Source organism: Pan paniscus, chromosome 2 (genome assembly GCF_029289425.2).
Source record: "Pan paniscus chromosome 2, NHGRI_mPanPan1-v2.0_pri, whole genome shotgun sequence".
In the NCBI taxonomy this organism is placed as follows: domain Eukaryota; kingdom Metazoa; phylum Chordata; class Mammalia; order Primates; family Hominidae; genus Pan; species Pan paniscus.
Window position 1 is genome coordinate 25576992 of NC_085926.1, and position 25422 is coordinate 25602413.

The 25422-nt window shown below is 33.5% G+C and overlaps 1 protein-coding gene across 2 annotated transcripts in view; it reads right to left on the bottom strand.

Moving 5' to 3' along the window:
* The window catches only part of TOP2B (DNA topoisomerase II beta), a 66798-nt gene that overhangs the window by 18398 nt on the left and 22978 nt on the right, over positions 1-25422 (bottom strand). For both annotated transcript variants that reach the window (XM_034955987.3, XM_034955986.3), the window contains exons 5-25: positions 21820-21965; positions 20870-20967; positions 19609-19821; positions 17506-17679; positions 16362-16463; positions 16115-16252; positions 14470-14608; positions 13982-14139; positions 13690-13815; positions 12651-12761; positions 12463-12568; positions 10797-10906; positions 10382-10474; positions 10170-10284; positions 8288-8409; positions 7906-8054; positions 7124-7355; positions 4286-4420; positions 3465-3665; positions 2257-2452; positions 2019-2110 (exon numbers count right to left, since the gene is read on the bottom strand). In XM_034955987.3, coding sequence (XP_034811878.1) covers positions 2019-2110; positions 2257-2452; positions 3465-3665; positions 4286-4420; positions 7124-7355; positions 7906-8054; positions 8288-8409; positions 10170-10284; positions 10382-10474; positions 10797-10906; positions 12463-12568; positions 12651-12761; positions 13690-13815; positions 13982-14139; positions 14470-14608; positions 16115-16252; positions 16362-16463; positions 17506-17679; positions 19609-19821; positions 20870-20967; positions 21820-21965 — 2956 coding nt within the window. The remainder of the gene's footprint in view (positions 1-2018; positions 2111-2256; positions 2453-3464; positions 3666-4285; positions 4421-7123; positions 7356-7905; positions 8055-8287; positions 8410-10169; positions 10285-10381; positions 10475-10796; positions 10907-12462; positions 12569-12650; positions 12762-13689; positions 13816-13981; positions 14140-14469; positions 14609-16114; positions 16253-16361; positions 16464-17505; positions 17680-19608; positions 19822-20869; positions 20968-21819; positions 21966-25422) is intronic.

A 25422-nucleotide genomic window follows, 5' to 3' on the forward strand; every position in this document is an offset into this window, starting at 1 on the left:
CTTCTGGTAACCAAAAGAGGAAAAAAAAAAAAAAAAAAAAGCTTTATAATTAAAATTTGTAAGCAAAACAATGTATATACACAAAGTACAGTTTACGTGTACTTCAGAAGATAAAAATTAAAACTGCAAAGCAAGATGCTTCATTATATAAACAAAAACTATAAATTTGATTAAGCCACATTAGCCAAATAAGGAATGCTATTGTTGAGTTGATAGATGATTAATAAGTACCTAGATAACTTACAATAAATAATTCTACACTTCTGAAAAATTCTTCATGAAACAGCTTGTTTCTATGGAGTATTCAGGTTGTTAGACAGCTATAAAAATATCACTAGGATGCAACAAAATCCTGTTTAGACCCACATTTAGTGGGTCTAGTCTATCAGATCTAGGTTTTGACTACACCCAAAGTATTGTTAAGAAGTGTTCTATGAATATGTGTATCTATCACTGTTAACATAAATATGACTAAGAACACTTCCAGAAATTAAAAAAAAAAATAAACTTTGCAAGTTCTAATGACAAAATTCCATTATGCTTTACAAAAAACTTTAATCTTCTAATTAGCTACTTTATAATTCTCTTTTCTCCAACTCTGTATAATAGGACACTCTTGTAAGAGCAGTTCCTTTTGTTACCTGAACTCCCCAAAATGTACACATGGCCAAGATGCTGAAAAAATTCTGATGGTGGTAATGCAATAACTGAAATCAAGCTAGGCTTTACCCATAAATTCTACTTCCACCAGAAGGACATTCTGACACTGTAGAAATCTTTATCTTTTAAGACTAAGCATTAAAAATTCATCAGCTTACTAGTTACTTTTTTTAAAAAAAAACATATAGTTTAAACCAACGGTGATACAGAAAGGCAAGTGTTGTAGAAACCATAATTTGGGGTTCAATAAAACATATTAAGAGGAAAACAAAGGGCTTCAATCATCTTAACTCTGAATGCGCCCATCTTGTCCTACCGAATTTTCTTCAAATAATGAATAAGCCTATTATCTTAATATGTAATTGCTATTCTATATAACTTAGTCTAATTTTACTCACTTTAATATATGACTTTTATTGACTTCAAACTGAAAAATGTAAACAAAAGCAATATTTCAATGTAGTTTGATAAAAAATACAAAAACATTATGATTGAGAACTCAAGTACAGGGAAGTTTAAAGGTTCAAGTTATGTCACACAATTATAACTATGTTTTAAAGATGTTAATGTTATGGAATCATATATGCACAAAATAATCTAATACCCAAAAAATTAATCATTCAACTTTTCTTCCTCTTCTGTAATAAATTTCTGTTCTCAATCACAACGTTGTACTGTTGCTTAAATTTTTCTTTTAGTTATACAAAACATCAAAAAGCTAATTGAGGGGACTCTCAAAGCTTCAATATCCCATTCATTTAACTATTATTACTATTTTGTGATCTGCAATGGGCAACTTACTTAATAAAACATCAGACTTTTAATCTGAAGTTCCAGGGTTTAAATCTCTGGCTAAAAATCTAAGCATGAGGCAGAGCTTGGTGTTTGATAAATACTGTCTATAATAATTAACATTTTGTCTCTTGTCTTCCCCAGTATTAACCAAAACCAGATCAAGTGAGTGGTGACTGGATGCCATACTGTGAACATAGGCTGATTCTGGGTGCAACCAGTCTGATTCCCAGATAATATACATGTACCTCACAAAAACCACCACCACAACACCTTTTAATGGCAGACTCAGGAAAAAAGGTCAAGGAGACTGAGCTACCTTCTCACACCTGGAGGCATTTCTCCAGGCTCTGGTTGAGTCACACTGGCCAAGTGCTTTGTGGTGGGTGTGTACTATCAATTCCTGTACTTTATCTGTTCTGTGGATAAACAGAAGACTTTAGTCTCTAAATAGACAACTCAGCACCTTTAGTAGTACTAAATTTAAAATTTAGGGGTTGAATTTTTTTTGTTTTGGAAGTTGCTTTCAAAAGCTTCTCTGAATGTCTTTTTCTGCAAATGATTACCTTTTCTTGTGCTTCTTTCCAGGCTTTCACTGGGTCAGATTCATAACCTCTCTGGACTAACATTTGAATCAAATCTTTCTTTGACCTATTCTCTATGTGAGGGAAAAATAAAGTTAGGATCAAGATAAGAGATTCAATTTGTATTTGCTTATATTCTACTGATAAAAATGTCTTCTATTAATAAAGTTTTTTTTTTCCATTTTAACTAATGTTCAAATTTTTAAAGGTTGTATCTTACCTATAGTAATTTTCCCTTGTATCTTCTCTAAAATGAAACGGGCTTGATTGTTAAGCTTTGTAGATTCTGCTCCCAACATTCCCACAAGCCACTCCTTACGTAAACCGTAATAACTTAATCGTAAATCAAAGAATTCTTTCAGAATGTCTTGCACAGTTTCATATTTCTTCAGACATCCCATATGATCAAAAAGTACCTAAGCAAAACACATATACTTTGCAGATCATATAGATCTGTACTGGTATTTTAACTTATATAACATCTACAATACTTAAAATAACCATAATATATAACCATAATGCATGTGTGTGAACACAGACTACCCCTAAAAACCATTAAACAGAACTAAGACTATTAAGCACATTTCTGTAAATATTTCTTTGGTGACTGCAAGCCAATAAATTCAATTCTCACAACAACAAAAGTATTTAGGAATAATATTGAAAGACAAAAATAGGCCTTAAAAAAGGGGCTCTTAAAGTAGCCATAAAACCACCTACAAAAATGATTTTTCCCCAAACTGAAAACATACATATTCTATTGCTAAGTTTAAAAATGTTCAAGTTTTTCCTCCCCCATATATTCTGTGTATACGCATTTGTCCCCTTTCTCTCGCTTTCACATTTACTTGTGCTATAATCCAGTCACCCAAACTCCTCTCTATCCTTTTTCTTTCTTCCATCAGCCTTTCTCAGCGGATTATGGCACTTTTTCTCAGCCACTGTACTATTGCTGAACTTTTTTTACTTTTTTAGATCTAAAAGCTAATTTGGAATGGAACTTGAATCACACACTTAAAGTTTCTACCTTCCTCCCCAGTTGTATAAATAAAGATAAATGTGCAAGTTTAATAAAGCAGATTAGAGTTATGAGTACTCTACAGTTAAAATGCTAATAGAGATGGCCATAAAGTACACAAAGGCCCTGCAATAACCACTCTCATAACTTTTAGTCAATGTGTGTGAAGATGTGTGTATCCTGTGTTTTCAAGCCCAGATGCATAAACACAGAGTTGAGAATAAGGGTAGTGGACAATACTAGAAGAAAGAAATGTGCCCCTAGAATCTTCAGCAAACCTGCAGGATGGGAAAAAAAAAAAAAAAATGCCTTCAGGCTTACTATAGCCACTCCCATCATGAAACCAATTATAATAATCCGACTTATACCATGTAAGAAAGATTAAATTAACAGTAAATCTAATAAATTACCATGGAATTACAAGTAAGAGTAGTTTGAAGTTTAAAAACTTTATGCAGTCCAGCAGCTTCTGCTTGTGCTAGTTTCTCTTCAGTCATTTTCACCACAAATTTCACAGTTGTGTCAGTATGATATTCTTTATAATCAGAAATTAATGCTGGTGTTTTATCTGTTCCATTTAGCATAGGTTCTAAAACCTGTTCTTTATATACCTATAAAAGATTTAAAAATTAGTGATTCTTTTCATGACACACTCTCATGTTCTCATACTACAAGTCATACAGTCTTGAAAATTCTCAACTCTCATGGGGAATTAAAAAGGAAACCTCAATCTCTATCATCTCCTATCCAATCAGTATAGAAGGCAATATATAGGGATCTCGGTGGTGGGAAAAGACATAAGAAGTAATGGTGCTGACCCACTCATACTCTAAAGGGCAAGATAAAGGCTGAGTATGAAAAGGATGACATCAACTAGAACTGTCAAGAGATGACATGCATACTTTTAGATTTGTAAAGCTGATGCTGACATGAATTTACTGACCATATTTACAAAAATTAAAAACACTGTCATATTCTACTCCTTTTATTTTAAATAAATACAAAGATAATAGTCTATAAAAGCCTTACCTAACATAAGTCATACTACGCTACTTAGATATAAATACTATTTAAATATTCAAAGCACAAATTCAACTGAAGGGTAAAAGAAGGTACAGGAATTTTTTAACACTACGCACGCTTAGGACCAACAACGGTGGAATCATCCTTACCAGAAAAAATTGCTTAATACACTGCCCTTCCCTCAGGCAGATCACATATTTACACTGACCTGTGTCCAAGTTCTAACTGGAAGCTCTGTAATTTCTACTGTGTTTCTGTCCACTACAAATATTTCACCACTGACTGCATACTGGTTTTGACCAAGTTCTTGAATCGTGCCTTTAAAGTTTTTGTAGTTTGGAAGCTGTAGAGAAAAAGGTAAATAGCATTGACTTCTCTCTTGAGTACCAGTACCATGAGTCTATGGTCTAACATTGACAGATTAACACAACTGAAACAGAATTTCTCATCCTCAATTGTCCCTTTCCAACTGATCAATTAAGCTTGAATTCATAGCTTCTGTTCATACAACCTGAACATCCTCCAATCTCAAAATGTTAGTATCATCTTTCCTAGTCTTCCTAGAACACTACTTTCTTTCAGCCTACTTCCCCTACACCTACTTCTCCCCTAGATCAATATCTTTTAAATTCAAACTCCTTGGGCCTTACATTGAAAGCATTTCATAGTCTGGACCCAATCTGGCTTTCAATTTTTTCTCTAATGATTTGTCTTACAAAACCACTACTCTTCTCCCATATTTTGTTTGACTATTTTGAATATTCTCACTTTCACTCTATCCACAAGTCCTGACACATAGTCAGGCCCAACCCCATTCCATTCATCATTCATCTACATAAATCTTACTCATCCTTCCCAACTGAATTACAAGTCCTCTCTCCCTCTTCTAAGTTTTTGTTTGTTTTGAGACAGGGTCTCCACTTTGTCACCCAGGCTGGAGTGCAGTGGCACGATATCAGCTCACTGCAGCCTCAACCACCTGGGCTCAAAGGATCCTCCCACCTCAGCCTCCCAAGTAGCTGGGGTTACAGATGCGTGCCACCATGTCCAGCTAATTTTTGTATTTTTGTAGAGACAGGGTTTTGCCATGTTGCCCAGGCTGGTCTTCAACTCCTGAGCTAGTGATCTGCCCAGCTCAGCCTCCCAAAGTGCTGGGATTATAGACATGAGTCACTGCACCTGGCCTATTCTAAAATTCTTATTCGTTATTATCATTAAGAAATTGAGTATATAGGCCGGGCACAGTGGCTCATGCCTGTAATCCCAGCACTTTGGGAGGCCGAAGCAGGCGGATCACTTGAGGCCAGGAGTTCGAGACCAGCCTGGCCAACACAGTGAAACCCCATCTCTACTAAAAATACAAAAATTAGACAGGCATGGTGGCGCACACCTGTGGCCCCATCTACTCAGGAGGCTGAGGCAGCAGAATCACTTGAACCTGGGAGACAGAGGTTGCAGTGACCCAAGATCACACCACTGTACTCCAGCCTGGGTGACAGAGTGAGACTCTGTCTCAGAAAAAAAAAAGAAATTGAGCATATAGCATAGCATTTCTTCTGGCATACCAAGCAACTATCAATATCGTTTGTCACTGTTAAACTTCAAGCCTTGATGCTTTGATGTCTTGTCTTGACAACTGTTTAACTTTTCAAAGATAAAAACCATAGCTCTTTATTTCACCACTTAGCACAGTTTCATACACATAGTAGGCACATAAGAACCATGTATTGATCAAATACACTATCTTAACAATCTAAAATCCATTTAAAAATCCATTTAAAAATCCAAAACCATTTCAGTAAAACACTATCATTAAAAATTTGATGCTTATGTTAGAAATATTTTGAAGTACTTTGAAGTATTTAAGAGAAAAAGCAGAATATATGTCTTATTGCTAAAGAATAACTTTCACTTTAAAATACAAAAATGAAATAAAACTTGGAAAAATACATCAAAATATTGTCTCTATATTGTGGGTTTATGGATTTTTTTACTCTTTGCTTATCTATATTTTCTACAATAAACATTATCATTTTGGTAATAAAAATACACTTTTCTCCAGGTAGTTTTAAATCATGAGGAGGAAGGAAGGACATTTTTCTTGGAGGAGGTCTGAGCAGAGTGAATGATACAAGAAAACAACAAACAAAAAAAAAAATGGGGATTTTTTTTTTTTTTTTTTTTTTTTGGGAGACGGAGTCTCATTCTGTTCCCCAAGCTGGAGTGCAGTGGCGCAATCTCGGCTCACCGCAACCTCCACCTCCTGGGTTCAAGCGATTCTCCTGCCTCTGCCTCCCAAGTAGCTGGGATTACAGATGCCCTCCAGCACACCCGGCTAATTTTTGTATTTTTAGTAGAGACAGGGTTCCACCTGGTTTGGTCAGGCTGGCCTAGAACTCCTGACCTCAGGTGATCCACCCACCTCGGCCTCCAAAGTGCTGGGATTACAGGCGTGAGCCTGAGCAACACCTAATTTTTTTTGTATATTTAGTAGAGACGGGATTTCCCCATGTTGGTCAGTCTGGTCTCGAACTCCTAACCTCAGGTGATCGATACGCCTTGGCCTCCCAAAGTGCTGGAATTACAGGTGTGAGCCACCACGCCCAGCCTTGGGGATATATTAAAATATATACAAGGTAGTTTGTTTTCTGTCTTTTTACAAATGGTACACTAATGAATACAATGTGTTTTTAAGCATCCTTACAAACTATTAAGCGGTAGTTTGAGAACAGAAACAAGGTTACACATAATTTTATCAGAAAAGGATTGTTTTCTATTAATATATGGTTTAGAGGTTTGAAAACCTGGAATATGAGGTGTTTCTAAATTTAAATAAACAGTTTCTCCCCATGAAACTTACCTCCAAAACTCATTCCAAAGTTTATACTTTTTACTGTAGGCACATATCAAATTATACCCTAATTAGGTCTTTACGGTCTACAATATGTTCTAAAATAAAAATGTTCCATTACTTTTCTAAAATGACGGGAATTTGTAGTTTACGCATTATCATTTGTTAAATAAATAATAAGTTCCAAATAATTACCATGGGATGAGGATCCAGGCCATCTAGCATTCGTCTGACATTGTTCACAATTTCCCTAGCATCATAGTTGGGTAGTTTACAAGCCCATCCAGTACCAATGCCCTCAGCACCATTTATTAAAACCATGGGAATTATAGGAATATACCACTCAGGCTCTACACGTTGATTATCATCATAAAGGAACTTAAGGAGGTTGTCATCCACAGCAGGAAAAAGTAGCCTTGCTAAAGTGCTAATGAAAACAAAAAGAAGCAAATGAAAAAATGTCATGGCTTTGGGAAAGAAAACTTTATACATAATTAAAAACTTCACACTGCAAAAACAAATCTTTTAAAGAGAATGCATTTTTAATAATTTTGATTACATCTGCTTAATAATAAAATTTGCCTAACTGTATTATTCAAATGCATCTTTCTCTCAGTTACAAGCCCAGAATAAAATAGTCCTATTTTACTTATGTACTTACCTACCTGATTTAATATTGATAACTTTTAAAGAATTTCCTATTACTCTAAATAAAGTACATAACCCATCTTCAGCCTAAAGAGTAAAGTTGGTGAGAAAAACATCCTTAATTCACTAGGACTGATTTCACCAACAATTCATAACAATTAAGGTCAACAGACTTCATTCTATTTGTGGTCAAATAATTTGGAACATTCACCTTCTAAGTAGAATAACCAGACAATCACATCTCTCCACAGCTATAATTCCATCGAACATTTAGTTAGTTGGTTCCAAATCAAATCAAACTTTATACCATTATATCAGCAAATATTTACCTTAACATTGTGAAAATATAACGAGGGCTTGCAGCATCTTTGCCACCATGAAGCCGAGTTCCAAACTGACCAATAGGCTGAAGCAAGTTAATGTTGTTACTTCCCACAAAGTTCTGAGCCAAATTCACAATAGTCATCATCAATGCTTGCTATACAACAGAAGGCAGAACATAACATTAATATTCTAAATTTTCTATAATTACTCCCCAACTTGAATTAAAATCCAAGTGAAGAATAAAAGCTTTAGAATCTCACTAATCTGTATATTCTCTTAATTCTTTTACATTTCCAAAGACTTTACTAAAGGAAAAATACTATGTGTAATTATCATTCTTCAAGACAATAATTACAGTTCTCAATTGATTCCAATCTTAATGCTTACTTCTCCATGATGATAAGCCGACATCTCAGCAACAGAGCCAGCCAACTGGGCAACTTTTACTTCACGTTTATCATTCCTCTTGAAACAGGTAAATAAAACTTTCCGCTGGCCAGGTTTAAAGCCTATTTTTAAAAGAGCTCTTTTAAAATGTTACTTCAAGATATAGTTGTAACAATTCAGGGGAATAAAGCAAAGATACAATTTGCTTTTCAAGAACACCAGTAAAATTGTTACTTGAGATTCTGTAACAAAGTGAGTACATACTAACACGTTTGTTTGTTTTTTTTTCCTAGAAAGCCATCTGCAGGTATATACTAAGATGTTTTTATGCCATCTCCATCCACTCCAAAAGTGAACTGCCAATTGAAAGACAACATTCTGGCCTTAAAGAATCACCTAGTGGCAACCAAACTCCTTTAACAGTAGTTTCCAAACACTCAAACAACCAAAACGCCATTTGTAGCTAACTAAATTGCCAGCATGCCATCAAGGAGCCTGAAATCTATTCTAAGTATCCCACATCAGGAAAACCCTTATAAAAAGCGATTTATTGTGGTAGTGAAGAATAAAGGCTTTAGAATCTCACTAATCTGTATATTCTTCTCAACTTGGCCATTTACCATGTGACTAAGCAAATAACTAGTAAGTCTATGTCCTCATCCAAGTAATAGAAATAATTACTTTCCTAATATAGTTATCATAAGGATTGCATGAAACAATGTGAGCAAATCACTCTGCTCCCTTACCATTCTTCTTGCTCTAGGCTAAGCTTGTCCAACCCGTGGCCCACGGGCTGCATGTGGCCCAACACAAATTTGTCAGTTTTCTTAAAACATCATGAGGTTTTTCGTTTGTTTGTTTGTTTTTGCGATTATTTTTGTTCTTTGTTTTTTTTGCAATTATTTTTGTTTTTTGTTGGTTTTTGTTTTAAGCTCATCAGCTATCGTTAGTGTTAGTATATTTTTACATGTGGCCCAAGACAATTCTTCCTCTTCCAATGTGGCCCAGGGAAGCCAAAAGGTTAGACACCCCTGGCTCTAGGCCAATAAGCACAGTAACAATCTTTTCAGTATATGCTATCACTGTAATCATACTGGACCCAGAGTATGGTAAAAACATGAGGATGATAAAATATGGCAACTTCTTTAAAAATTTTGTAATCTAATTCTAGAGGCAAAATGAACAAAGGTAAAATAAGAGGTACATAATAATTGGTATAGAAGTTTAGGTATCTAAGACCAATTTAGAGTAGAATTGCTAGGAAGGCTTCATAGAAGAAAGGCGATTTGTGGCTAGAACTTGAGGGATAGGTAGAAACATCTGCTATTACCAGAAAAGCCAAGCAATACAAAGATCAACAAACTTCATAAAGGTTATGAGAAAAAAAAAAGTTCTAGATAGAAGATCAAAATCTGCTTCAACTAACGAGAAATAGTTTCTAAATTTTTTTCAAATTAGAAATAGTTCCTAAATTTTTTTCAAGTTAAGTTAAAGCATTAGGCTTTGGGTAATACGGAATAAAAGCTTTTTAAAATTTAATCTCTGATAAATATTTTAGAAATTATCAAAGTTCCATTTTACTTTTTTAGAAAATCTGCAGACAACTTGGGCAAAAGCTTTAAGACTTTTAAAGTTAATTTTCCTGAAAAACTCGGAAAAGGTTTAAAAGTTTCAAATTAAGGAATATTAAAGATTTCAGCACTATGAAAACATAAAACAAAAGCAAAATCAAAAAGGCCTTAAATTCCTCTGAATAAGCTCTTCATATACAAGATTTAAAGTAAGAATTTTAATATGTATCATAAGGATGGCTTAAAGTACATGAAATTAAACTACAGTAAATAACATTAAAAAATGAGGTTTTTAAATAAACATTACTCACCATCAACAAGAGATGGTATAGATCTTTCATTGTCTGAGTTTGAGAAGAGAATCAATTCCTTGTTGATGAAATCATTATAAGTCAAATGCTTTGTTGCAGTACCATATAAAAATTGCTAAGAGAAAAGTTATACAGCAATATTATCATTATTACTGCATGAATTCTAGTCTCTCTCTCCTTCTTCCCCCAGGTCACCACTCTTTAAGACTAACCTCTGGTAAGCCATGTAGCCTACGCTGTCTCCGGTCTTCCATAAAATTTGTTAACCATTCTTTTCTGTCATCAATCTTCTTCTTACTAAATGCCTGAAAGATTCCAGGTAACGATTTTGCACATTAAAAATAAAATAAATTTTATTACAAAATTAAAATGTATAAGTGGCCAATAACTAATTCTTAATTTCTGGAAAATTAGGTTATTTTACAATATTTTAATCAAAAACACATTTAAACTAAGGTCTTTCAATTAAAGAAGTTTATACAAGCACAGCATCATCTGGGGGAAAAATTAGAATTAACTAGCTTGAGCATTCAAAAGAGACTTATCATAGGGAACCAGGACTGGGAGGAAAGGAATAGAAGGTAGGGGGATGGCTAACAAAAGCTTTTAAAAAATTAACTTAATTACCAAGGTAATGGCAGCATCATCTTCAGGACCAGCATATCTAAACAAGATGCGATGCCTTTCCATATCAGCAAAATATTCCTTTGCTTCTTTAGCTGTACTAGTACCCAATCCTGCACAATTTTAAAAATAAAAGTGAGTCATGAATATCAATGTCTGTTTAAAACCATCAAGTAAAAAGCTGGTGGAAAAGTTGTAATAGATGGATCAAGCTGGCAACACCTATACTAAGTGATCAATCTTAATAAGCAACTAAAGACAAAGTAGACATTAGATGCTTCCTGATGAAAGCACACAACGCTACCTATGAAATGTTTTTGCCAAATAAATGTAACCCAAATCTGATCACGCCTCTGATTTAACCATCAGTTAACAGAAAATAAGGGCAAAGGAAAATACTATATATTAAATGTAACTAGAGGAATATAATTAACAAAATCCAGAATGTGGAATATTACACAGAACAAACAACCCAACTTCTTTAACAAATAAATTACAAGGAAAAAATATAAAAAGAGAAATGCTATATTAATAAACTTATCAACCAAATGCAATGTGTGGACCTTACTTGGATCCTGACTTTGGAAAAAAACAAACAAACTCAGGCCAAGCATGGTGGCTCATGCCTGTAATCCCAGCACTTCGGGAGGCTGAGGTGGGCGGATCACTTAAGGCCAGGACTTCTAGACCACCCTGGCCAACACAGCAAAACCCCACCCATACTACAAATAGCCAGGCATAGTGGCACATGCCTGTAATCTCAGCTACTTGGGTGGCTGAAGCATGAGAATCACTTGAACACATGAGGAAGAGAGCCGAGATCCCACCACTGCACTCCAGCCTGGGCAACAGAGCAAGACTCTATCTCAAAAAAATAAAAACAATTAAAAAAAAAAAACGAAATAAAAATAAAAATAAAAAACTCTAAAAATAAACAATTTTAATACAGTCCAGGGGAATTTTAACACTGGCTGGGTATTTAACATTATTTAAAAAAAAAAAAAAAGTGGGGGGAGCCAGGCATGGTGGCTCACACCTGTAATCCCAATACTTTGGGAGGCCAAGGTGGGTGGATGGCTTGAACTCAGGAGTCCAAGACCAGCCTGGGCAACAAACCAAAACCCCATCTCTACAAAAATACAAAAATTAGCTGGGTGTGGTGGCACACACCTGTAGTCCCAGCTACTTGGGGGGCTGAGGCAAGAGGATCATTTGAGCCCGGAAGGTCAAGGCGGCAGTGAGCTGTGTTCATGCTACTGCACTCCAGCCTGGGTGACAAAGCAAGACCCTGTCTCAACAACAATAGGATATTAAAGAAGGTTATGATAATGGTATTATGGGTTACTTAAAAAAATTCTTTCAGAAACACATACTGAAGTAGTTATAGGTGAAATACTAGACTATAATGTCTGGAAGTTTTTTCAAACTAATGGAGTGGCAATAAAGGAGGTTTACAGGAAACAAGACTAGCCATTGAAATGGTGACCCCATTCAATGGAATCTATTACACTATTCTACTTGCATACATTTTTCTATAACAATACTTTAAAATCAGTGATAGCTATTTTCGAAGTCTAAAATAGTCAAACTTTCAAGTCGTCTTTTAGATTGCTTTCATAAGAATACATTTATATCAGTATTTAAAATCTAAGTATTTTAAAATACAAACCTTTATAGTACTTTATTTTCCAGGCTTTCTGGTTTTCTATATGTTTTTTCCATTCGTCAAATTCAGGAATACTGTAGAAGGAAAGTTCCTGCTTATTTTTGCTTGCCTTAAATTAATTAAAAAACAAAATTAGTTTTTCTGCTACCCTTTAAGACAACAATATAAAAATATATTAATGCAAAGAGTACCTTTACAATAGGAGTAATGAACTCTTCGAGAAAACCATGCTTCAAAAGTGATGGCCAATTGTGATGGATGAAATTAATAAGCAGGCCTTTTATGTGAGAACCATCTTGATCCTAAATAAATGTTAGTAAAGTAAAAAATGTTGTAATACTTTTATAAAATGATTACTTATATAAACAAATTTTAAAACATGTGAATGCAAAAAACCAAAATTCTGAATTTTAGAAATGCATTTTACAAAAGCTATTAAGATGATCATACTAAATTTTTTAATACGCAAATAAAGAATATAGTAGTAATAGACTGAATCTGTCATTATAAAAATATATTATCATTTTATCTGTTTTATAGTTTCCCCAGATTTCACTAAAAGAATGATTTAAGGATAGAAAATACATAAAATAAAACATGGTTATAATGCCACCTTAATGGGCAATGGTAGGGAAACCCAGGTAATACAGATATTCACAAGTCTTCCCTAGATAAAAAATTGGAAAATTTCTGCTTAAAACTATATATTAATAGCAGTTTTTTCAGTTGCAGATTTTCTCTACAAATACTTTAGAGTGCATAAGAGAAAACAGTTGAATGCATCTGAAATTCTTCCTTTTCAATTTTCTAGTTCTTTCTTGATTACCATCATTTTACTATTTAAGTCCTGGTATTTGTGCATTCCAAATCATGCCATCATGTATAAATATTAACCCTTATCATTAATCTTTCTTACTTGTTAATTCCATAATTTTGTTCCTACTTGTAGGTAGGCTGCTATATTACCAGACTGTTTTATATTCTCCTCATATATATTGCATTTTAAAATACTCTTAAGTAACCCATAAGATAGTTACCCCAAAAATCAGACAATGTAAAATGTGCTTCATAAAAATGTTTCCACTAAATGACGTGGTTTTTTCATTTTTTCCTCCTGATGTATAATCACTTTCAGTTATACCATCTTCGGGCAAGTCTCATAAAACAAATATTAAAGGGAGAATCTGAAGAAGACATGAATTTGAAATATGTGGTAACTTTAAAACCAACCTGATCGGTCATAATCATAATCTTTCCATAGCGTAAGGTTTTCAGAGATTCTGCATCATCGTAACTTTTCTTATATTGTAGACCAACTATTTTAATAATATTATTTATTTCAGCATTTTCCATGATCTGTTCAAAAAGGAAAAGCACTGAGAGTAGTTTGAAGTGTTGAAATATACAATGAGTCAGAAATTACATTTAAAAATTCGAGAAGTTTAGTAAAGTATTAGAAATGTCATATGTATGTGTGCATGTGTGTATACATATATATATATATATACACACACATACATACCTGTTTATGAGAAGCTTCCCGTACATTAAGAATTTTGCCCCTGAGTGGAAAAACTCCATATCTGTCTCGTCCAATCACACCTAATCCAGACACAGCCAGTGATTTGGCAGAGTCTCCCTCTGTTAATATCAGTGTACACTCCAGGGAATGTTTACCACCTGAGAGAAATTTAAAATTATACATAGTAAAAATTTCTCATACTTTCACTGATGAGAAAAATGAAGTCAGAAAATTAACATTAGAATGCTGACAGTGAAGACTATAAAAGTTATTTTACATTATTGCTCAGTATAAATATTAAGTCTATTTTATTAAATTCCTATCCCCTGAAAATTAGTAATATGTTGTGTATGTGATAATTTCAATGAAGTAAAATCATACTCTGAATGGAAAATCATAGTCTAACTATATGTAGAAAATAAAAAAATTCTGTAACTAAATAAAAGTGAAACTTAAATCAAAATCTTATTTAAAAATATCAATCTTACCAGCATCATTAGCATCATCCAGTTTGGGAATACCTTTGATTTTACTGTATTTTACTGATGAACACTTCTTATTCAGCTGAGTCTGAGCCTTAAATTTCACCCAGTTCAGGATACTTTCTACAATGCCACAATTAGAGGCCTAAAAATAAAAGAATAATGGTATACAAACAAGCTGAAAATTCATACATTTAGCTAAAATGTATAGGGCCTAATGCAAGACCTGGAATCTGTGCAATTTTAAGGTATTTTAGGGCAAAACAATAATGGTGATAAGCATCATGATACATGCTAATCAGCTTTTACTCAACTACTGTAAAATTAAAGCTAAAATATAAATACATGAAAAAGGATAACTTTTACATATGAGAAACATTCTATTATAATAAACTCCGTGAGGAATATGCATTGCTCTTGTTACAAATTAATTTTATTAAAATTAACACAGTGAAAACAGATCCACACATGAACCTACTAGCCGGCAAATTCTAGACGTTGACATTTCTGACATCCTTCAATACAAAATGTGAGTCTTTAATTCACTATGACAAAAAGTATTAACCTAAAAGGAACATTAGGATAACCTTGGTAACTTATGAATAGACTTTTATTCTTTAAATAGCTTGGTAATAAAGATTTCAACATTACATATTGTTTGTACTCTGCAGTGAATCAATCTGTGGCAAGATGTTAACCCAGACAGAAAAAGGAAAAGAAAGTTAAGCATCTCCAACTCTAAGTCCTAAAAGTTTTTTTATCATCCTCGGTGATTTGATGTTAGGTATATAAAATAGCTTTCTGGAATGTTTAAGACATAAACAAAAGAGGTGAACTGTGTTGTCAAATTTAAACTTAGTGCACCTAAAATGAAAAAGTATAAAACTTAAAATCAAATCACTTCATCAAGGAAACAATTGTTATGAGGACAGAAATTTGGGAAAGCATTAATATAGCATAATTTGTACTCAGAATTCATTAAGATTAGATCCAAAAGTACTATTTCTACAGGCCTTAAGTTAGAACCTAAAAAACAACTTTTGTTTTTGTTTCTGATAATCTACTTTTCGGAATTTGAGAAATACATTAGTTCTAGGGCAGTTATAGAGCATTTCCCCACCAAAATTCCAAAGAGGAGAGGCTGTGATTGATTCATCTCCATTATTTATTTGTGCTCTCACCTTATTTTAGAGAAGTTAAGGTAGCCTAAAAAAATTATGTGGAAAGCAAAGCAATTTAAGAACATGTAGAAAATAGTACATTTTGTTATACATGTTACCACAATTTTTAAACATGTATAAAGATAAGAATCAGTAGATCAAGTTGAAATGAGACTAGAAAAGATGAAAGAGTTGCATAAGGATCTGGACATCTGTTAGGGGAAATCTGACCTTTACAATGGTCAATACAAAGCTAAAAATGCAATTAGTTACATAATTCCCTACTTTAGTTCTTGGCAAAACAATTGCTTTAGGAAACATTAAAGTCTACCCTTTAAAGTTATCAAATTAAGCAGATTAGTTTGTAGTGCAAGCATGCTTATACCCACAGTTAATACGATGAAAGAAACTAATCACAAATAAAGTAAATCAAGAAAACTACCTAATCAACTCTTAATAACAACAATAAAAAAAATACAAGTTTTACTCACTGCTTTAAAAAATTTTTCTGACAGCTGGCATTTAGACCCAAAACTTTTGGGCTGCAGAGTCATGTTTTCCTTAGTCTGAGAATCAAAAGTTGGATTTTCAATAAGGCAATTAATAAAAACCCATATATGGTTTTTTACCTGTTGAAAACATACCAAAAAAAGTCAATATCAGAGCTGATATTTAGTAATTCAGTATATATATAATGCATATGTATGCATCATATACAATATATAACACATCCCTTACTTGAAATGGTTTCACTGATACACCAGCTTTGTTCTTTTTCTTAACTACTTCAATCAGTTTACCAACAACTTGATCTACCACATAATCCACGTGCCGTCCACCCTAAAGAAAAAAAAATACATGAAATCTGAAATCCTGTATTGTTAAAGTAGCAAAATACTTTATCTGTATTATAAACCCTATTTTCTAAAAGAGTAATAGAGTCTCAGAATGAGAGTTGAGATTTTAAAAAAATAAGACATTTTGGCTACAGAGCCAATAAACCAACCACTGTGTTTCTTTTCTTTTTTTATTTGTTTTTTTTCCTCACTTCAATTCTAACACCAATTCTCGGGTGCTTTCAACACCAGCAACCAATTCTCTGATTCTCCAGACACCAAATGGATGTTCAACAATGTAATTCAATTTTGATACTAACTACCTGGAGTTAGCACAAGTATTTAGGGTTGGTTAAGGGCTCAATCCCACAGGACTCCCCACACTTCAGATGCCAGTCACAAGTCCTAGGCCTCCTGTACTTCTAACGAACCTATGACCCACTCCTCAGGAATGATAATTTGCTGGAACAGGTCACAGAACTCAAGAACACACTTTACTTCATTTACAAGTTTTTTATATAGGATCCAGCAATAATAGCCAAATGGAAGAGATGCATAGGGCATAGTACAGGGGAAAGGGTACACAAAGCTCCATGCCTTACCCAGACATGCCACCCTCTTGGCACCTCAAATGTATTCACCAACCTAGGAGTTCTGTGAACTCCATTGTTCAGGAGTTTTTACAGAGCTTTATCACATAGCCATAATTGATTTTTAACTCGGTCACCAGCCCCCTCTCCTCTCCCCAGAGGTTGGGGAAGGTGGGGCTAAAAGTTACAGAAAAAGGAATTTGTTATTCTAAATTTCATAAAACATAAATATGTTCAACTACAAACACTAATCATATAAATTTATTTCTCAATAATTGTTTAAATTTTAATACAGCAATTTCATAGAAAATAGGTTTTTGTTTTCATAAGTCAATTCTTATTTAACAAAAACAGATTTGGGTTTTTTGGGGGTTGTGGATATTGTTATTTGTTTTGTAGTTTTTATTGAAGTACTGTTCTACCACTGACTTGGAAACAAATAATTTGCTTACTTACTTTTGTAGTTGCAATACTATTTACAAAACTGATTTGCTGGAATCCTTTTTCACTCAATGTGAGACAAACATCCCATCTTTCATTTGCAAGCTCATGAATAACTTTCAGGGCCACCCCAGTTTCATCCAATTTGTCTTTCACATAAAGATCTACATAACTGCGAAATCCATTTACCTATTAATTTAAAAAACAAAAACAATTAAAAATCTTACACTGGCAGCTCACATAGGTGAATCATCTTAAGTACGTATACTTTCATTTCCTCTCACTTACAACAGTTCTAAGTGCACCGATCCAAACCTTAGCGGCATTTCCCAGATCTATTCCTTAACCCTTGACCTTTAAAAAAGAAATTCATTTCTATGTGTACTTGACAAAAAGAGGATGTGAAGGGACAGGTAAATTGTTATAAAATATTTCAGAAATTTCTATTTTTAAAATGATAAGGTAGACTTCCAGTTTCAGTTCAGACAGATAATGAACTAGCAGGAAAAAAAGCTTCCATCCTTGTAAGAAAACGGGTGATCAGACAACAAATTAATGGGTTTTTCATGAACCCACTGAAGAACTGAGATCACAGGAGAGCTGGCCATCCTGAAGTCTGGAGAGACATAAGTGTCTGTAGGAGACCACAAAACCTAAGCTTTTGCTTACCTGGGCAGATATTTAATAAGCTAGTAGGAACATTAAACTAGAAATTTTGACTAATTGCTACTGGAAGAGTATATACTAGTTTGAATGCATAAAGCTTCTAGGGACTATAGTCATAAGTTCATTCATTCATACTCTTGCAGGTTTTTCCTCCAGAAAACCCACCAAATTCTCACAGGGAAGACCAGTGAGAATCTAGAGTTTTCCCCTCTGCACTCCCATGGTGCTAGCTGGGAGACGGAAACAGTAGTCACTGGGAAATCAACCCAGATCTATCTCCCTTACCAAAAAAAAACAAAAAACAAAAAAACAAAACAAAAAAAGGCTTATTCTGCAGGGCAGGGAACCTCAAGGACACAGGCTAAGAACACTGGTGGAAACCTGCTGCAGCTGGGGAAAGAGAATAGAGGGCAGAAAAAAAGTCTTTACCTATGGAGCAGAGGCATAAACTTATAAAGGTCAAACCCCTGAGATACAGGTTCACCATGCACTCCAAAGACTGGGATGTAATCAGACATTAGAGAACATCTCCCCCAAAATCTACCATCATGCTACCAAGCCTCCATTAACAACAGTGGGTTTCAGCTGGAAGAGCTGCAAGAGACAGATCACCTCTGAGGGGCAGCTCAAAAAGAAGGGCCTAAGCCAAGGGGAAAGACAAAAACAAGAAAGAATCTGGAAGTCTCTGGTATTCACGGCAACAACAAACCTCAACACTAATAACTACAGCAAAAACAAACTTCAAACACAGCCCATCTCCTGGGTAAATATAACCTAAGTCCCACACTAATGCTTATTTACCTCGATATCTACAAAACAAATCTGGTTTTCCACAACTAACAGGGCATGCCAAAAGACAAGAAAAAAAAATCTGAAAAGACAAAGCAATTATCAGAAACAGAGTAAGTATCTCACAGATTTTGTAACATGTATCAGATAAAGTATTTTAAATAACTACAATTAATTAGTATGTTAAAGTATCTAATGGAAAATGCAGACAATATGCAACTTCAGCAAAGACATGTAAACTATAAGAAATAATCAAATGGAAATGTTAAAAACAAAAAACATAGAAGGCATGAGGAATGTCTTTGACAGGCTCTTCAGGAAACTTGATGCAGAGACTGCAAATGACTAAACTTGAAGAGAGGGGAATAGAAATTAAACCAATACAAAAAGAGGAAGTAGAGTGAATAAAATAGACAAAGCATGCAAGAACTGCAGACAGTATCAAATAATGTAACACATATATGACCAAGAAGGAAAGGAAAGAACAAGACAGAAGCATTATTTGAAGAAATAATGGCCAAATGTATCAATAATCACTTTAAATGTGAATCATCTGAACACACCAGTAAAAGAGACTACCAGATGAGCTTTAAAAAAGGAAGACCCAACAATATTCTCTCTATAAAATAACATAGTATTAAAACTATTTTACAGGACACTTACAGGCAATTTCTTTCCATTAAACATGACCTTGACCCCTCTACACGAACCAGCCAAATCATATGCCCTTCTAGTCATGAGGGCCACAATATCCTTGTCAAGTTTTTCCATCTTAAATTTGGACAGATCTGGTTGGAATGTTATGCATGTGTAATCTTCACCATCAAAATGTTTAATTTTGGCTTCAGAAGTCTTCATCATATTATTCATCCATGTCTTTAAAAGAAAAAAATTCAAATATTTCTATAATGCTTCCATATCTCATAATATATAAAGACTACACTCATTAAATTCATTCGTTTATCAAACTATATCAATTTTACAACTTCACAACAAACCAAACAAATCCTTGATAATATTACAGACAAAAAAAAATAGTAGATAGTCAGCCCTTGGGTAGCCACAGGTTCTGCATTTGCAGATTCGACCAACTGCAGCTTAAAAATATTTGGGAAAAAATACAAATTTTTAAAATACAGCATAACTGTTCACATGGCATTTATACTGTATTACATATTATAAGTAATCTAGAGTTGATTTAAAGTACATGGGAGGATGTGTATAGGTTATACGCAAATACTACCCGATCCTCCTCTGATTTTGGTATAGAAAGGGCATCCCAGAACCAATCCTCCTGAGGGCAACTGTATTACTGTGATAATAATCTCATGTTAAAAATAAACTAAACTGTACAACTTTATAAACTGCCAACAAAATCTCTCAAATTCTTCAACGTGACTATATAGACTTTTACAAAAATAAACATGCATGATGCTTTTCCTGACAAAATTATTTTAGCTTACTTCAACAACGGGGTTGCTGGAGAGCAATAAAGAAAATTTAAAATAAAAATTATTTTAGCTTATATAAAATTTCAAATCATTTTCATAGACCTTCAAGAATAAAATAAAATTTTGAAATATAAATTTGATGATTCATTGAGGAATTTTTCAAACACACTAAGTGGTTGCATGTACATGAGTCTGCGAGGTTCAGGACATTTTCACTAATACTTAACTAAGTTAAATAAAGTCTGTTAAATAAAGCACTTTGTTTGAAAGGAATGATAGAGGAATAGGCTTATATTAAATCTCCCAGGCATTCTGATGTCTCTTTACTCTGATGATTTGACTTGGATAATGCTTTGGAAAAAAAAAAAAATGAAGTTATACAGGCATCACTGCAATTTACCCAAGGTTCTACTATCTCGGCAAAATAATAAAACGTCATTTTAAAAAAAGAAATAGATGTGTTTCTAGCATACCTGCTTAAAACTGTGTTTGTATTCTTTGCAAGCTGTTTCTACTGTAAACTTTGTACTGAAAATATTACAAAGTTTTGCACCATAACCATTACGACCACCTGTAAGAAAAATTAAATGTAAAAGGTTTAGTAAAAATGATTTTAAAGGAACTTCGTTAATTTACCACCATACGGCAAGGCTGTTGCAAAACTGTTCCACTAACTGCATTACCAATCACCAATTGAAGATTCCAGAGTATATTTAGATTTTCTTCCATTTAAAGAAAAATACAATTAAGATTTAGTATATATAGTAGTGTAATTAAAATGGGTATTTCGTACATTTACCACAGTCTTTACAATTTCAAAAGCATTAAGCTTTGTATCTTTCACGACCCAGCAAATCTCTGTGAGTATGAAATCTGAACTTTCTCTCAAACTTGCTTCTCTATTACAAAATTTTAATCTATATCATTTCCCAGAGTGTTGGTTTAAAAAGCAAAACAAAACAAAACAAAAAACCTATCAACCTATTTGGGCAACATAAATAAGTATGAAAATATACGGTTTTGGTCAAAGCACTTTCAACTCTATTTACAGAGTCTAGATTTTCAATCCTGACCTTCTCAAGGAAAACAGTTTAAAAGTAACTTAATACCAAAAGACACAGTGCTTATGTAATAACAAATTTATATACATAGACATCATACCAGTCCTATCTAAATCAAAACTCAAACTGTCAGCCAAGTTAAACTTCCAGCAGTTCTAACATAAAGTCAATGTACTATCAGACTTAAGGTTTTTAAATGTCACTGTTAAACTATTACCAAGACAATATTTATACATGATAGTTTATAAATATTAATTCTGACAATGATTTTCTCACACCAAAACTGCACAATTTCCTTAGTAATTATACATTTTATATTAAGAAAACAGTATTTTTCAACCAAAATTCCATTCAGACTTTACCTGTAACTTTTTTCTCATCATCATCATAGTTACTGGATGTTAAAAGCTGTCCAAAAATTAAAGCAGGAACATAAACTTTCTCTACCTTGTGTTCTACTACTGGAATGCCTTTCCCATTATTCCAAATGCTTATAATGTTAGATTCACTGTATAAAAAAAAAAAAAAGCAGAATTTAGAGCTTAAAATAGTAAAGATAAATTAATTCATTAAAAAGTAATCTAGAATAAACCTTAATGGTTATAAGATACTAGTCATTATCAATTGGAAGGCACTGATTCATCTCTCAAGAAAATACTCGCTGAGGACAAACATTTCTTTCCCTGAGTCGTAACTAATAGAGAAGGATTATGAAGGAAATGAAGGCAAGGAATGGAAAATTACAGATCTTAAACATCTCAGGATGACAAAAAAGGCAACATACTCATGAGAAAACCTTTAAAAAAGGTTTCATCATGTTTAGCACATGGTACTGTAATTAAAATAGGCATTCTGTAAGTTAATTGTCTTCATCACAATTTCAAAAAAAAAAATCAACGTTTGGCATCCTTAACATTCTCTAAGTCCATATCAGTATGAAATTGGAACTGGCTATCAAACTCACCTCTCTTATAAAATTTCAATCTATATCATTTCTCAGATCTGGTATTTATTTCTGTAATCTCTAAACAATTATTCAGAATTTTATAACTTTGCTCCACTGATAATCTTCAATAAAAATTAGGAATAAGAATACTGCATTTAATAGTTTACAAATAAAGTTTCAAAAATAATTAGGCTGAAAAAAATTGAAAATCTAAATATCCAATACTTATCAGTTGGCAAGAGGTTAAATAAATTGTGACACATCAACATAATAAAATACTTGCGAGTAGTTTAAAAAAATTAAGTGGATCTATGTAAGTTCATAAGGAAGGCTGTCTATATGTTGAATAAAGGGAAAGACATAAAATAGTATATATACTATGATTCCGTTTGTTAAAAAAAGAAATGTCTACATATATAATTTAGCATGAGTATGCAATATTTTTTGAAAGCTATAGTTTTAAATTTTCAACTCTAAATAAAGAACACTTAAGCTAGAGGAATATTTTCAACTCTGGTTAATATGCTTTCCACGTTTGTTTTTGTTTTTGTTTGAGATAGAGTCTCGCTCTGTCATCCAGGCTGGAGTGCAATGACACGATCTCAGCTCACTGCAACCTCTGCCTCCTGGGTTCCAGCAATTCTCCTGCCTCAGCCTCCCAAGTAGCTGGGATTACAGAAGCACGCCACCACGACTGGCTAATTTTTGTATTTTTAGGAGAGACGGGGTTTCACCATGTTGGCCAGGCTGGTCTCGAACTCCTGACCTCGTAATCCACCCGCCTTGGCCTCCCAAAGTGCTGGGATTACAGGCGTGAGCCACCGCGCCCAGCCTCCACATTTGTTTTTAATCAGATAGACATCCACAAATAAATTGTTTCAACACTGTTATGTTGTATTATTTAATAAGTGTTAAGCTCCCTTGTAAGAAGTTGCTCTAAGTTCTCTAACTTCTGGAAGAACTGTCCAAATTCTGCATGGCATCCCTTGTATTTAATGTGTTCTCAAGGCTTTACAACCATGACCTTTTCCTTAAATTTTATCCCTACATCACAGAATACTATGGAGGAAAAGAAAGAATAAGAGCTAGGTTGTACTATATATCCTATATACTTTGTCCATTAGCTATTAAAATTTAACCTCTCCTCCACACAAGAAGTTTATGTGCACAAATGTACAAAAATAAAAACCTGCTATACAAAAATGTTAAAAAGAATGCAACTCAAAGGATACAAAAATGGACAGCAGAGAAAACTGGATCAACTGGATCAACAGTGCAACAGCTCTTTTTCTCATTTAAATTTAGCTTTAAAATGACTTCTTAAATTAGAAATCTTACTGAAGCAAAAATTGCACCTCTGAAATAACATTTATTTTAATCAAAATAATACTAATTCTATAGTATATGTGGTAAAAAATGACTATGGAACAAAATTCACAAGAGACAAAATGTTATAGTTAAAACTCAGAAATACAATATACAAATCAGCAACTTCTCACAAAATGCTTGCCTACTGCCAATTTTAGGAGTATATGAAATTCAATTAAAGGCAAGATCAAGACTCAATTTTTTCATCAATGATTTGTAAACAACAGAAGAAACAAGAAAGGAGGGGTGAAAAAATATACTACCATCACCTTTTCTTCTTGGAATAGCTAAGGATTTTTGTTTATATTGAAATAAAATAATTTTCTAGCAGAAGCAGTTAAAATGAGGTGTGGGATATGAAAAAAAATTGATACCTCATTGACATTAAGAAGCAAATAAACTTAGTTATAATTTTCCCTCCCTCTTCTGCCTACACAAAAATGTTTGCTGATTAAAAACAGAGTATAAAATGAAGTGATAAAGGCACTAGAATTACTAGAATTATGTTGAATTACTCTTTGTACAAAATCTGTAATGAACTGATAAGTAAAATAAACCAAGAGCCCTTATCCAGTCTACAGAGTTGTCTTATAGCTCACTTCTTTGTTGTCTTTTTTTTTTTTTTTTGAGATGAGGTCTCGCTCTGTCACCCAGGCTAGAGTACAGTGGCACAATCATGGCTCACTGCAGCCTGACCTCCCAGGCTCAAGCAATCCTCCCGCCTCAGCCTCCTGAGTAGCTGGGACTACAAGCACATGCCGCCACCATGCCCAGATAATTTTGGTGTTTTTGTTTGTTTGTTTGTTTTTTGTAGAGACAGGTTTTCACCATGTTGCCCAGACTGGTCTCGAGCTCCTGGGCTCAAGGGATCTGCCTGACTCAGCCTCCCAAAGTGCCAGGAATACAGGCGTGAGCTGCCGCACCTGGCTTAGCTCACTTCTTTATCACTTTGTTATGATGGCATGCTATACACTATTTCTTAAATTCAATCTTATTGCATTAATGTGGCTAAAATCTTTGGACTAATATGGCCAGAACCACATAAAAGAACTAAACAATTGCAACTATGTTCATCAAGAGTGTATTTAAGGAAGGTCCTTTCTTTCTTAGTTTTAATTAGAGTTGTTCAATTTTGAAAAAAATTCAAAGATATCAAACATTCAGTGTCTATTACTCCTTACTCTCCTAAAACATAATAAATGAAGGGAGATATGGTTTTTAACTGACAATTGCCTAAATAAGGAAAAGGAATCTTAACAGCCAAAATTTCCTTGAAACCATCTTAAACTTCTGTATAAGTTGTAACTTATGTCTTGTATGCCTTATATAACTTCTCAAGAATGCATTCATTATAGAAATAATCCAAATTTTAAAAAAAAGAATGGAGAAGAAAAATAAATAATCTTGACAGCACAGTTATATGGTAACATTTTCATATAAAATATAGTTAACTTCATGGTATAACCAAATATAAATTATAGTTTTATTATACTACTAATCTTAACTGAAATTAGATTATTACTAGTAAGACTATACCTGAATTATTAGATTTTTATGTTTACTAGAGAAAAATCTTAAAATCATGCTAAATTACTAATGAAATTACAAAAGATGAATGTAATATTTTACAAAAGGCATGCTGGTAAAAACA